Genomic DNA, 14,500 nt, shown 5'->3' with positions numbered 1-14,500 from the left:
AGGTGATAACTTAAAAATACAAGCGAGAAAATGGACATTATCAAAAATCTAATAGCCTCTAAATTGTTAAAATAAATTAGATGGTTGTGATAAAATACGCATTTCGATGCTGATCAACCACAACCTGAGTATGCGCGTGACAAAATAGTGCCAAATTTGGAATAAAGAAGCGTGTATGCCTTCGAGATGGATTTTGAAAAGGTTGAAAAACACGCGGTCTAGCGTAATAGTGGAATTATATAATCTTATAGCGATAGATATCATATCTTTGGATGATATATTCGGTTCTATATTTCCCGCCAACTTGGCAAACATGGCGATGGTTCGTCGTTTCCCGCCAAGGTGCTACGGGTCTCGTATGGCGCACCCCAGTTGTGCTGTTGAGGTTTTTCCGTGATTTTGAGTGAGTTTCTAGTGAAAATCTGTTTTAAAATGGGGCAATCAGACGATGTTGAGGATTCTACGTACAGTAGGCACCAGGATTTGTGCCAAAAGTTGAATATGGACGCAACAGCGGCTTCCGAAGCTTGGAAATCATACGAGACTATTCGACAGAATTATACTCTTGAGGTATTGTGCGGTTGCATTTATCTAACAATAATTTTTCCAGCGTACACCGATATTTGTTGCCATCAGCAACATTCGGACCAAGGCCAACATCCCGATACCTAGATAACGAGAGTTCCATTCTCACCAGTCTACTCCGATATAACAATGCAATTTTTCAAAAAGTTCGTGATACTTTTGTGCCCCAATAATACGCAATAATCATTCAATGAAAATCCTAATTGTAAATCAAGTTTTGTCAATTGACCCTTTGAAACCTATTGTTTACGCTTCACGCATCAACTCGGCCCAAATCCCATCATAGCTCGAAAATTGCGACATTCTTGAATTGCCTAAATAATTACTCTTGTAATTACACCTCATCTTTATGCTATTACAATTAGCTGGTTTTTCATTTTTGTTTGCAACGATCGTTCCTACCATCAGTTTCGTTGTTGGCTATATTACAAGATTTAAAGTTTCCAAGGACTCCTTGGTCCTTCATGAATATTTTATTGACCTATCATCCATTTTTACAACGTTACACAAACGCGTTTATTTATAGTCCCGGTCCATGCTATGTTTATTAAATGTTTTTTCCAGATGCTGCCTCTCACCTTATCAATAATGTCTTCTTCAATTCTATTGCAGGGTGATCAGTTGCACTGGATAGGATGTGCTCTGTATGTAGCATGTCGAAAGTCATCGACGCCGACTGTTGGGCGAACAGGAGCAAATGTCGAAGGCAACTGCGTATCGCTAACTCGCTTACTTCGTTTGTGTAATCTGTCTCTGATACAATTTTTCAATAAGAGTAAGAATTGGGCGGATATGGCGAACATGCCACAGGATTTTAGGTCTAAGATTGACAAACTGGAACGAAATTTTGCTGTGTCGATGCTGATTTTCAAAAAGTACCAGCCCATCTTTACAGACATATTTGCAAACCCAGCTGATGATATAGCTAAGCCATTGAGATCCAGACGACAAAGAGCTCTGCCTTGTACACCATCCAGGGTTTTCGAGTTTTGCTGGACGCTTTTTGTTTGCATCAAGGGAGCATTCCCAGATATTTCAGATGACCTGGTTAACTTAAATCACTTACTCCTGGCTTGCTGTGATCTTATTTACAGTAATGCTTTGTTGGCGAATAGACGAGATCTTTTGAATCCAAATTTTCCTGGTGAGTTGTTCGCTGTTATTAGTTAACTAGATAAAAATTGTAGTGCACAATTTCCGCAGCCTGCAGCTCTTTCCATACCACCGTTTGATTTTGGGATTTTGTTCATTTAGGCCTACCCGAGAATTACGACGATCCAGTTTACACACCACCAGAGACAGCAAATTGCATTATTAGTCTATTGTGTAAAACTCGTGAAGGAATACCTGTGGAGGCTAAAGTGATAAAAGAATACTACTTGAAGAATCATATAAATAAATTGTTCAGAGAAAAAGTTTTGCGCGGTGACCAATCGAATTTCTCAGGGATTCTCGAACCCCTAAATTTCGATGGTAACAGCAAAGCAGTCAACAAAGCCTACGAACAACACGTCCTTAGCGTCGGTGATTTTGACGAAAGGATGTTTTTGGGTAAGAAAAAAGATCATGATTGGATTTTCATTAATTATTAGCACTTTGGCGCATTGACGATTGTATGAAAACGTGTTTTTACAAAATAAGTGTGTTAAGCATTGTTTCATTTAGTAATCAAAGATTACCCCAGACCGCATTTCTTGTACATCAGGATCTGTTCAAAAGGAAATGTACTTAATTTCTTAACAATGGCATGCTAAACGTTGTAACAGCTATTTAGAATATGAATATGGGTATAAAAGGATTGTAAATGCGAAGCTTATTCACTAAAACTGGCTGTATTGTTCAACTGGTTATATTCACACATTTGGCTGTAATATTCTTCATCTTGTCTATCTGCAGACTGCTTTTGCCATCTGTTTTGCCTGCACGTGTAACTAATAGAGTTTGGGAAATGCAATTTCAATATTCATTCTTTACTGCAACTCTTGAAGTAGTTAATATCTGGTACGCTAATTAGTGTAGTGTCTAACATTTGTTTTATTGCATCCCTAATCGATCTGTTTTTTTTTTCCAATGCCACATCGTTCAATGACTGCTACGCGTTGATGCATCTGTTGTAATAATTATAATTTCTGGCTGTTAACCGATTTGTGTCCGCTTTGTTGTGGCTATGGTTTACAGCCGAATGGAGGAGAGTGAGACTGAACGGGATATCGGCCATCGAGATGCTTGGCGGAGATATTACTTGCCGCGTTAAAATTCCCAGACACTACACGTCGAAAGGTGGGTTCACTGTAGGCTGAAACTGATCATACAGAAGGCGTTGGAATATTCAGGCTGTAAATTTTGATCCGCTGAAAAACCCTTTCAAATTTATTTCAAGTGTATTGTCAACGATCATGTCTGGTCTTTGTCAAACTGTTGATTTTTTTGTACTGTAAATATTCTTACAATTTTCATTGCAACTGAATCACAAAGCCTGTTTTGGTACAGTTGTACCAGTTTTTTTCACACACATTTTTTATGCAGCCAGTAACTTATTATTTTTACATCCATTGCTCGTATTTTAAGAGAAAGCACCAAGAAAACCAAATCAAAATCCTGTAATGTAGCTCAGGCTTTGTGAGGCAGACGGATATTGAATTGACAAAAAAAAAAAATGTTTCAACGCCGTGAACATGCAAATGCATTGGACTGCTTTGTTGATTTTCAGACGCAGATGCCAGCGACAACATTGGCTCACCAGCAATCTCTATCGGAGGGGATATTCATGAACAGTTTACACTGAGGCGAGAACAATATGGTGGGGTGAGTGTCTAGTTGAATTTAAATATTGATTAAAACTTGAAAATTGCACTTTGTTCGAAAGTATTGGACACACTTTTCCAATCAAACCTGCATGTCGTGGCTCACAAAGACTTCGTTTTCCATGCCACGCTTGATAATTACTTCAAGTTTTTATACACTGTCTCAAAAGTAACATGAGCACACATTCCGTTGCAGCAAATGCAGCACTTAGCACCACCGACACCATTAACTGGGCGTAAATATCTTCGATCCAAAGATGTGGCAAACCCAACGCCCCTATCGACTGCTACTCAGAGTGTCAGTCGTTTACAGGCACTTTTGGCTGGCTGCAAACCAATGCCTAGCGATACTTTGAAAGAAACGTTGAACACTTGTACACAGGATGTCAAAGCTTCGATCGAAGCCAGGGTCAATGAAATTGGAGAACAATTCTGCAGGAATTATTCTCAAACCACTGAAGACAACGATACTGTAAATGCAGATTTTGGCAGAAAACGACTACAGTTAGCCCAGACTCTATTCTACAAGCTTTTGGAAACCATTTTAGGTGATGAACAACGCAAGAAGCCTAACTGTGATATTAGGGTAGGTGAATCAGTCCGATTTGATTCTCAAAGGTGTTCAGTCTACTACTAAAGACTACAGTTATCACGATGTATTGATTCATTATGTTTTTTCAGAATTTATTGTCGCAAGAAATATTTCACCAATGTTTATTTGCCTGCTGCTTGGAAATTGTGATCTATTCGTACAAGAGTCACAGATCATTCCCTTGGATATTGAATGCGCTGAATTTGGAACCTTATTACTTTTACAAAGTTATTGAAATCATTGTAAGATCGGAAGACCAATTGTCTCGCGATATAGTCAAGCATCTAAATTACATTGAAGAAAAGATCTTAGAAACCTTAGCTTGGAAAAGTGAAAGTCCCTTATGGGAAGCGATCAGAAAAACTGAAGGAGGCGTGCCAAGCTGTGAGGAAGTGTCTTTACACTCGGACGTCGTGGATCCAAATACACCGGGACAACCGGTCTTGAGACGCATTGCACTCGACCGAGGTAATCATCACGATGTTCAGCAGAGTCCGATCTCCTCTGCTTCTGAAAGGTATGCAAACATATATCATACTTACAACGGTAATTCATCGATCTTGCCCTGCAGGAATATCAATCGAAATATTCCTTTGAGCAACTTTATTTGCAACTTGTACGCTTTTCAACAGATTTCAGTCACCGGTAGCAGCGACAGGTCTTGCGAAGAAAAGATTGTTCTCCGACGGTAGAATCGGTGGTCAGCAAAGCGTTCTCAGAATAGGATCTGGCCAAAGTGTTTTGCAAACTAAACTTTCTTCTATCGACGGTGACCAAAAGCTGCTTTTGACCCCTAGTCCGGTAACAGTTTTAAAAACCACATGTCCTGTTGGCACTACTACTCCTTTGCCACAAGTGCCGGTGAACAAGGAACCCGCAAAGCCGAGGAGAGGAGGTTCGGTGGCCCTATTTTTCAGAAAATTTTATCACCTTGCTTTCGTTAGAATGAATCATCTATGCACAAAGTTGGAGCTGATCGACACAGATTTGAAGCAAAAAATATGGACCATGTTTGAATATTCTGTAAAAGATCAGACGGAACTGATGAAGGATAGACATTTGGATCAAATATTAATGTGCGCTGTATACGTGATTTGCAAAATTGCTAAAATAGAAAAAAATTCGTTCACGGAAATCATGCGATGTTATAGATTACAGCCACAAGCAGAGTCTCACATATATAGATCTGTTCTAATAACAAAGACCAGTCAAAACGATACAAATAACAGAGAACTGGATATTTCTGATGATAATACAACACAAGACGATGGCACAGCCCCGCCAACTCCATCTTGCATGGCTGGAACTTCTCAAAACTTTGGTCCCGAGACGCGAGGGGACCTAATCAAATTTTACAACACGGTTTACGTACCGCAAGTAAAAGAATTTGCCAACAAGTTTCCGTCCAGGGGAGAATCCATGAATTTGACCTTGAGTCCTTTACCAAAGAGTAAACCCACAGCAAAGTCACCGGTCAGGCGTGTCACAAATAGCGTTATGACGAGAACATTGGACTCAAAAGCTATGACAGCTTCACCTGCGCCGCAGCTTAGCTATTGCTTCAGCCGCAGTCCTGCAAAGGTCAGTCGGATCATTTAAATTATTATTTTTGCATTCGTGATACGGACACTCTCTGAGTGTAAGTAATCTTTATGAAACATTGGAATAACGTTTGATACTTGAATGTTTAGGATCTAGAAGCTATAAACAGAATGATGATATCTGTTGACGCAAGAAAATCAGTTGGCAAACGGCTTCTAACAGATCTCACCGATGTCGATATGACAAGTGCAGAACAATCCCCTGCAAAAAAAATCACGACTCCTTTAGTGGCCAAGAAACTAGAAAACATCATGGGCGAACGCCGTACGCAAAACCAGTAATAATCGAGTAATCAAATTTGTAACTTTACCTTGAACCGAAAGAACATTTGCGTTGTATTTAATCGAGTACCGTGGAATATTAGACAACCATCTGTTTTTTTTTTTTGACAAAGATGAGTGGATAAGTTGATATATATATATATATAATATTATTAATATTATTATTATTTTTTTTTATTAAACGGGATTCGAATTGGCAGTGTTGATTCATTGTGAATTTGTTGTATAGATTATACTTGGAACGAGCAAAGTAAATTTCACTTCTCTGAAATTTATCTGAGAACTAAAGAATATAGATTATTAAGTACACATCATGTTATGTATTTGAACTTGTGTAAGTATGTACATTTATACAAGAGGTGGGCGGTGTATTTAATTAATCCGTTGAACGATGTAAAAGTTGGTAAAAAAAACGAAAAAAAATGAAACATTTGTTTATGAAAAGAAAAAGAATTGAAAGAGCTCAATCAAAAATTTTGCTCTCAGTTAACTATTTCATTACCTCAGTCTTATTGCGGCGCGTGGTTAAATTAATCGTGGTTTTCTTTTTCCATCGCGTATAAATGGTCTCATTCTTAATTCAAAATAATTGATCGCATCATTTTCTTTTCTAAGCGTTGATTTGGGATTTTGATCCAAAGCTCGCCCACCTCTGTTTGCTCACACCTGAAATAATTAAATTTCAATTTGTTTTTCGTTAATATTGAACACGTCTGACAGACTATGACCCTCTGACATTACTTTTAATTGAATTAGACTTGAAAATTATTGAGTTTTGTATAAACTTATCGCAAAGAAGATCAAAAACAAAGCACTAATGCATTAATCTGGTATTGAAAATACCCAAAATTCAAGGTACTGCTGCATCAGTGAAACTTCATAATATTCGTATGAATAAAACTTTGAAAATGGTTTCTATTTTTGCATATCGTTGCTGCCAATTGAACGATAATTGTTTGTTTTTCCGATGAAGCCAGCGAACTGCAGTTCTTGTAAATTATAGACAATTTCATGACTGAACATTTGTGATATCCAGAAAAAAATATAAGGACTGCAGATGTCGAGTTAAATTTTGCTAATGGTATTTACTCTAGTGGTCTATATTTTTCTACGCATACATACTGGCATATGCTTAGAAATTCAATATTCTTTCCACTAAAGATATTAATATTAGGAACTGTTTCTTCTTTTGTGTTCAATTTCACATCAATTTGAATAATGGTACAAAGTGAACAGTATGTAACTTACTCGACTAGTTTATACTAGATATATTTTTTCTTTTTAATTTATAACATTGTTAGAAAATTAAAGAAAAAAAAGAAAAAACGGGTCTCATCAGCGCCCCACTTAATTCAATAATTAATCTTTATTTTTAAATTTAGAAGAAAAAAAAATTCGTTACAAAAAAATTTATATAATCTTGTACAAATTAAGATAATTTGACTGAATATTTTATCTGTTTGAAAGAAACATTTACATTCGTGGCAGCATTGTACCAAGTGTGTTGTTTAATATCATTAATTTTTTCTTTTTTTTTTCTCTTTCATTTCGGCTATTCATCGTTCTCGTTATACGACCCACTTTTTTACAATGTAAATTCATTCATATATCAATGATATTCATATAGATTTGCTTAATCAAAATGAATAAATTTGAACAGCGTTCGTTCATAGGTGGTTGGTACGGTAAACCTCGGTTTAGTTACCAATTTATTGAAGGTGCGATGTAAAAGGAAGTATATGGTTCTCAGGAGAGTTGACGTTGCGATTCGGGTGATATAAGTATGTATATATATATATACTTACATATATGTATATACATTAAAGTATATATATATATACACAGAAATAAAATATACTTTTTAGAATAGGTTACGATATTACTTATGTAAAATTGTTTGATTCATTTTATCTATAATAATGGTTCAATTCATGCGATTAACTTGTACAACTTTTGTCTCTACGGTATCTTTGAGTCCAGATTAAAAACTGTCGATCATGTTTACTCTTTCGGAATATCAGCTCGGTATATTTCATAAGCAATTCGTTGCATGATGGATTTATTTGCATTAATAGAATTTGTTGTACCACTGTACTAATGTTCAATCGTAATATCATGTCTAAGTGTATATGCTAGATTTACGGTAAAAAATAATCCGTATCACAGCCAGTAGCTGTTCCGTTTAAGATTTTTAAAACTAGAATTTATAGCGCTAGGTATATCAGCTTTTCATTAATTACATATACTATATGAAAATATGACTTTGTAATATCTGAAGAAAAATGTCTCGCATAACATGAAAATGACAATTGATCAATTTGATGATATTTTTTAAAAAACTAGTACTGCCTGAAATTTAAGAATTTCTAATTTCCTTTTCATTCGGTTATTCTAGGCTGTAATTATGAAACAAGAATTTTATCGGTTAGCGTAAATTCGTTGAAAGTATATTTTATAACATTTTGATCTCATAATTATTCTATGTTTTATTTCTAAAAACTACTTGTATAAAAAAACAAAAAACAAAAAAAAACAAACAAAATATATATAAAGGCTAGAATCTAATGACTAAAACTATATTACGCCTCCTGCAAAATAACATGAAAAATAATTTTTCTTTCGGTAATGAATTCATGAAATTTTTATATAAGAAAAATCTTTTTTCTACTTCCTTCGAAAAATTATCAAATATCAACGCGCTAAACAAAATTTGTGAAATTATAAAAAGAGGGTAAAAAATACGAGGAATTAATAATATTAATGATTTATTTGTACATAGCTTTAAAGAAATAAATTAGGAAACAAAAATTTACAAAAATTGCCGGTATTAAATATCACTTGACCCCGCTTATACATTTTACGTCTTCAGAGTACAATCTCTGTGAAATATAAAACTTTCGCGGTTTTTCGGACACGCTTTCATGATGATACCGGCGGAGTTTTTTTGTCGAATTAAGCGGATCGTCGGTTGATATTTATTATCTGTGCAAATATGATTGTAGAGACAGTGCCCTACTCGGCCCATCTTGGACTTCCTCGGCAGCAAGCTGTTGATAAGGCAGCACCTTGACCCAACGTTTCCACTCCGATGTAAGCATTGTTAGAAATTAGAAATATTTAATTATAAGTTTACAGACACGGCGCACTCGATCGCGTATGACCTCCTCCAAAACCGCAATAACGAAGCAATGGGCGATCGGAATTACATCTTTCGCAAAATGAATGATTCCTCGAACATTTTGGTAAGTGTCGTGAATTTTGTTGTTCCAACATATCAACCCTGAATTCAAACGCGCCGGCAGATGAGACCAAAAATAGTTTTCTGACACCAGATACATTTATGTCCACAGGAACTGCGGTAAACTGACGATAAGAAAGATTAATGAACGATAATAAATGATCCTAACTTCATCATCCACCACTGGAAGATGTACGTTTTATTTGAAAAAAATTCTTCAATGAATAAACTTTGAAGCAATAGTAAGTGTTCATCTCCACGTTATGAATCGGTGTTTTGGCAATCTGTTGATTTGTGAGTGCCGAGGTTTGTTATTTTGGCGATTAGCTGTGTAAAAAAATCATGTTTCGTAAAATTCCTGCAGGTAGATATTTGAATTCGCTGGCCATGCTTTGGCGGGTCCTTTTTTGTTTTGTTCGATACATCGACTATCGATTACTACCGATGGTCAAGGCTCGCATGCCAATTTCCCGCGCATTTCAGAATCAATATGGCCGACAATCGTCTATTGCTGGTCTCTCTTCTTTATTACGTTTGACAATAATAATCACCATTCAATCTTGAAGTGAAATAATCTGTTCGTATTGTATTAACTCCAGTGTGTTTGTTCAATAAATAATATGTCGAGTCCGATGAAAAAGCCTCGTACGCCATCCAGACAGGACGCGGATGAGAACTCAGTGAATGGAACTCCAAGACGTCTACGAAAAACTCCAACACCCACTGATACCCCATCCAGAAGTGGAACTCCCGGCAAAAAAGGCACACCACACAAAAATGGCACGCCGAGTAAACAGGGTAAATCAACAACAGCGATCACAAAAAATCATCTAATCATTCCGTACCTCGTGAAAACGATCCTTAACATTCTATTTTCACAAATCAATATTCTCATAACACCCGCTCCTTGTTTATGTTAGGCGCTGACCGGCCATTAGTGTAAAACATGTATGCGTGAATTTAGAAACCTCAGTAGCTCGTGAATTCCAATAATTGATAAGATGACAACTTTTAAGCAACTTGAAAATATTCACTCACCATCTATTCCACCTAGGTCGTACGCCAGATAAAGGCAAAAACAATCCAATGGCTGAAACTCCATTACGATGGGGAACACGAGCTACCAGAGATACAATTGCACCTTCTTCTGAAGGGCCTTCGTCAGTACCTGCATCTTCACCTACTCAAGGTGTACAAGTTACAAGTCCTTTGGCAGTTGGAATGAGTGAAATAGATTTATCCTCACCCTTGTATTATGGAACTCCTAGTTCTCTCGGCTCAATAAGAACACCGAGAAGTGGAGTAAGAGGAACACCGATCAGACAAAGACCAGATATAAGAACGGACAAACGTATCAGACAAGTCAACGTTGGTGAACCGGTAAGATAGGGTGTTATTTTGTTCAGTACTTTTCGTTTTGTTGTGTGGAAGTCATTACCAATTACTTCAATTTGACTGAAGTTTCCCAGGGCTAGTTTCAATCCAATCTGAGTTAATATTTCTTTACATGTATTCTAGTTTCTTGAAATTTTGGCATCTCTTTAGATTCCTGAGGAACCATCTGTACCTGGTTCGTCAGAGAGTGAAAATGCAGGTCCACAGCTCGTGATTTGGGGTACAAATGTCGTAGTAAACAGATGTAAGGATCAGTTCAAACGCTTTGTAAAACGTTTCATTGATCCGGATGCTGAAAATGATGAATTACCAGAGAACATGAATCTTGCGGAGCCACTTTATCTTCAAAAACTGGATGAAATTCACACTTTAGAGGAGCCCTACTTGAACATAAATTGTGCACACTTGGAAAGCTTTGACGAACAACTCTACAGACAGCTAGTATGTTATCCTCAAGAGGTCATCCCGACGTTGGACATGGCAGCAAATGAAATGTTCTTTGAAAAGTATCCAGCCGCGGTGCTCGATCACCAAATCCAAGTGCGCCCTTTCAATGCGACCAAAACGAAAAGCATGCGCGGTTTGAATCCAGAGGATATAGATCAGCTGATTACCATATCGGGAATGGTGACCAGAACTTCGAACGTGATTCCAGAAATGCGAGAAGCTTTCTTCAAATGCATCGTCTGCTCCTTCTCAACTTTGGTTGAAATTGACAGAGGCCGTATCGCCGAGCCTACTTTGTGCACGCACTGTAACACCAACCATTGCTTCACGTTAGTTCACAACAGAAGTCATTTTTCAGACAAACAAATGGTGAAACTTCAAGAGTCTCCCGATGATATGCCAGCTGGCCAGGCGCCGCATACCGTAATCCTGTTTGCACACAATGATCTAGTGGACGCTGTACAACCAGGAGATCGAGTGGCGGTAACAGGAATATATCGTGCACTCGGGCTTCAGGTGAACCCCAGGCAAAGTAACGTCCGCTCGGTTTATAAGACTCATATCGACGTAGTTCACTTCAGGAAACAGGATTCGAAGCGGTTAGTTTTTCAAAATTTTTCGCACCTAATTTCTCGTCACTACCGCCAGGCCTTGAAATTATTTCCACTCGACTTCCAGGCTGTATGAACAAGAGGATGGTAAGGATCACGCTTTTCCACCAGAGAGAGTTGAGCTGCTGCAATTGTTATCTCAAAAGGAAGATGTGTACGAACGTTTGGCTCGCAACATAGCGCCTAGTATCTACGAAAACGAAGATATCAAGAAGGGAGTACTGCTTCAGCTCTTTGGGGGCACGAAAAAGACCCACACCACGTCAGGCAGAAGCCATTTTCGCGCTGAAATCAACATTCTACTATGCGGTGATCCAGGAACCAGCAAATCCCAGCTTCTCTCGTACATTTACAATTTAGTACCAAGGTCGCAGTACACCAGTGGCAAAGGTAATTCAAATTCCGAGCTTTCTCGTTCGCGTCTTCACGAATCCGCAAACACGAATCACGGTGTTTGAACGTCGTTTTTTTACCGTTTCTAGGATCCAGTGCAGTCGGTTTGACCGCTTACGTAACAAAGGATGCTGAGTCTCGACAACTCGTCCTGCAAACTGGGGCCCTAGTTTTGGCGGACAATGGAATATGCTGCATAGATGAGTTCGATAAGATGAACGATGCAACTCGGTCCGTGTTACACGAGGTCATGGAACAGCAAACATTGAGTATCGCCAAGGCCGGTATCATCTGTCAATTGAACGCAAGAACGAGTATCCTGGCTGCGGCAAACCCCTGCGAATCTCAATGGAATAAAAACAAGACGGTAAACTTAATTTTTTCATGCCTAAAATCAGACGAGAATCCATAGTGCCTCGAAAGCCTAACTAGAGCACCTTGTATAACGAGTTAAATATAATCTCGGTTATGTCCTAATTATATATTGTGTACCGTTACAGGTGGTTGAAAATGTGATGTTACCTCATACTCTCATGTCTCGATTCGACCTGATCTTCCTTATTCTTGATCCCCAAGACGAGCTGTACGATCGTCGTCTCGCTCGTCATCTGGTGTCTTTGTATTACAAGGCCAGACCGGAGAACGAAGACGATCTCATCGACATGAGCATTCTACGTGACTACATAGCGTACGCCAAAGAGCACATTCATCCAGTTCTGAGTGAGGAGGCTCAGCAAAGTCTAGTCCAAGCTTACATCGACATGCGAAGAGTCGGAAGCGGTAAAGGACAGATCAGCGCTTACCCGAGGCAGCTCGAATCGTTGATAAGACTGGCGGAAGCGCACGCAAAACTTCGGTTTAGCAACACCGTCGTAGTGGAAGACGTTGAGGAGGCGTGGAGGTCTGTAAGATTGTGGCCGATGCCCGATCATAGAATTTTCATCGTTTCATTGGTAGAAAGGTTTCTCATCAATCACTCCTCGTTGCTACAGGTTACATCGCGAAGCTTTGAAGCAGTCGGCCACAGATCCATTGAGTGGAAAGATAGACGTCGGTATTTTAACGACCGGATTGTCGGCAGCAGCTAGAAAACGCAAAATGGAACTGGCGCAAGCTTTACGCAAGCTGATCGAAGGCAAAGGAAAAGTACCCACACTGAATTATCAGAAAATATTTGCCGAGCTGAAGGAAAGCTCCCAGATCGTGAGTAACAAATTTCATTCAATTTTATTTCGTACCTAAGTTTCTCTCCTCCTCAAAGCGGACTTCGCAGCCTTCTTACTTATTCGTTATTGTCTCGTTTTCAATTCTCTTCGATTTTTTTTTCCATCGTCATGGAGATTTTCAAATTTACATAGAAAAATTTAAAGTCTCCCGATTATTGCGCTGTTTGCCTAACGATTTTGAGAAAATCGAGACCTTGGAATAATTTAATGAATATTTTTTCGAATGCGCGATATTTTATCGTAATTTTCAACGAGGAAATGGGTGAAAACTTATCGTTTCAGCTGGTAACAAGAGAGATGTTCGAAGATGCACTGAAGGAGCTGCAAGATGACGGCTTTGTCATCGTTATCGGTAAGAATACCATCAGAGTCTGTTGAAAATTTGATATCATTTTGTTTGGCCAATTTTCATCAGATAGTTCGAATGGGATTAATCGTAGGAAGAAAATTTTTTTTTTTCCAATTCATGCGTTTTTCTCAACCATTCGAACAACCGCGTAACAGTATCCGAAAACGGATACGTTTTGACGATATTAAGATGACGAGTTTCTCGAAAAATCCGTGCCATCCTCCGATAAAGTAAGAAAGAAAAATACATCCTTTCCAAACAAATTTTAAACCGAGAACACTGAGCGTTGGCGGAACTGTATTGTTTGTATTTCTTTCCTCCGAGTGTTCTTCGTGAGACTACAGCTTAAAAACAGCCCGAGATTAGCGCCTAAACAAATAATGGTTGATCGGGCTCTTTGAATTTTATAGTTTTTTAAAATCCCAGTTTAAAATTAATTTAATGCTTAATTTCGTGTACCTTTAGAATATAATTTTATCCTCTTCTTGTTTTTTTATTTTAATAAACGTTTTGAAACACATTTTCAGTTTGTTTGCCGCAAATCACAGTAATCATTTTATCTCCATCCATTTCGTTCCTCGGGTCCCGTCGAAGAATTATGAACCCCCAATTTTCCAAATACGTTTCGCGCATTTTTTATAACAATGGCTTCGTCATTCCGCCACCTATAATTACACAGACTAGATTTCAATCGTGCGGTTCCCTCCTATGGTTCCGAGAGTTTAGAATCAGAACTATACATTTCCGTCATCCTGCAAAAGGACGCTACGAATTTTGTAATTCGTTTTCTCTACATCGTATACAACGTGTTCGAAATATAGCTATTCTTAAACGTCTTCGACATTCCGTATGCACGTTGCCCACCTTACCTCGTCCGTGGTAAATACCTGGACATTTCGGGTTCCGAATTTCCACCCCGAAAATCCCGAAGGCTTTCCCCCTTCCTTTTATTTTATTTTGTGTACCTGCAGCGTTCG

The 14,500-nt window shown here is 38.2% G+C and overlaps 2 protein-coding genes across 3 annotated transcripts; both read left to right on the top strand.

Moving 5' to 3' along the window:
- Nucleotides 1–20: 20 nt before the first annotated feature.
- On the top strand, nt 21–8,181 carry LOC105686513 (retinoblastoma-like protein 1). Of its 2 annotated transcripts, XM_012401421.3 has the most exons (9): nt 21–570; nt 1,198–1,729; nt 1,840–2,136; nt 2,764–2,865; nt 3,296–3,390; nt 3,586–3,975; nt 4,071–4,498; nt 4,614–5,562; nt 5,673–8,181. In XM_012401421.3, exons 1-9 carry the CDS (start codon nt 433–435, stop codon nt 5,862–5,864), a joined length of 3,123 nt encoding a protein of 1,040 aa, XP_012256844.1. In that variant the 5' UTR covers nt 21–432; the 3' UTR covers nt 5,865–8,181. The 2 variants fall into 2 exon arrangements, with proteins under 2 accessions (XP_012256844.1, XP_012256845.1); XM_012401422.3 differs by lacking the exon at nt 2,764–2,865.
- Nucleotides 8,182–8,710: 529 nt separating this feature from the next.
- Nucleotides 8,711–14,043, top strand: LOC105686227 (DNA replication licensing factor MCM4). The gene is made up of 9 exons (XM_012400867.3): nt 8,711–9,106; nt 9,215–9,900; nt 10,157–10,482; nt 10,648–11,543; nt 11,623–11,945; nt 12,038–12,315; nt 12,449–12,849; nt 12,941–13,151; nt 13,457–14,043. The coding sequence occupies exons 2-9, from the start codon at nt 9,723–9,725 to the stop codon at nt 13,550–13,552; spliced, it is 2,709 nt and encodes a 902-aa protein (XP_012256290.2). The 5' UTR covers nt 8,711–9,106; nt 9,215–9,722; the 3' UTR covers nt 13,553–14,043.
- The last annotated feature ends 457 nt before the right edge of the window (nt 14,044–14,500 follow it).

This window comes from Athalia rosae, chromosome 3 (assembly GCF_917208135.1).
Source record: "Athalia rosae chromosome 3, iyAthRosa1.1, whole genome shotgun sequence".
NCBI classification, from domain to species: domain Eukaryota; kingdom Metazoa; phylum Arthropoda; class Insecta; order Hymenoptera; family Athaliidae; genus Athalia; species Athalia rosae.
Note: the sequence above shows the minus strand (reverse complement) of the source record. Positions and strands in the feature narration are given on the sequence as shown.

Excerpts from the sequence above, each read along its gene's own strand:
- LOC105686227 (XM_012400867.3), top strand. The coding sequence starts at position 9,723 with ATGTCGAGTCCGATGAAAAAGCCTCGTACGCCATCCAGACAGGACGCG. Across the intron at positions 9,901-10,156 it reads TGGCACGCCGAGTAAACAGG|GTCGTACGCCAGATAAAGGC; the intron begins GTAAATCAACAA and ends TATTCCACCTAG. Across the intron at positions 13,152-13,456 it reads TGAAGGAAAGCTCCCAGATC|CTGGTAACAAGAGAGATGTT; the intron begins GTGAGTAACAAA and ends TTATCGTTTCAG.
- LOC105686513 (XM_012401421.3), top strand. The coding sequence starts at position 433 with ATGGGGCAATCAGACGATGTTGAGGATTCTACGTACAGTAGGCACCAG. Across the intron at positions 1,730-1,839 it reads TTTGAATCCAAATTTTCCTG|GCCTACCCGAGAATTACGAC; the intron begins GTGAGTTGTTCG and ends TTGTTCATTTAG. Across the intron at positions 3,391-3,585 it reads GGCGAGAACAATATGGTGGG|CAAATGCAGCACTTAGCACC; the intron begins GTGAGTGTCTAG and ends ATTCCGTTGCAG.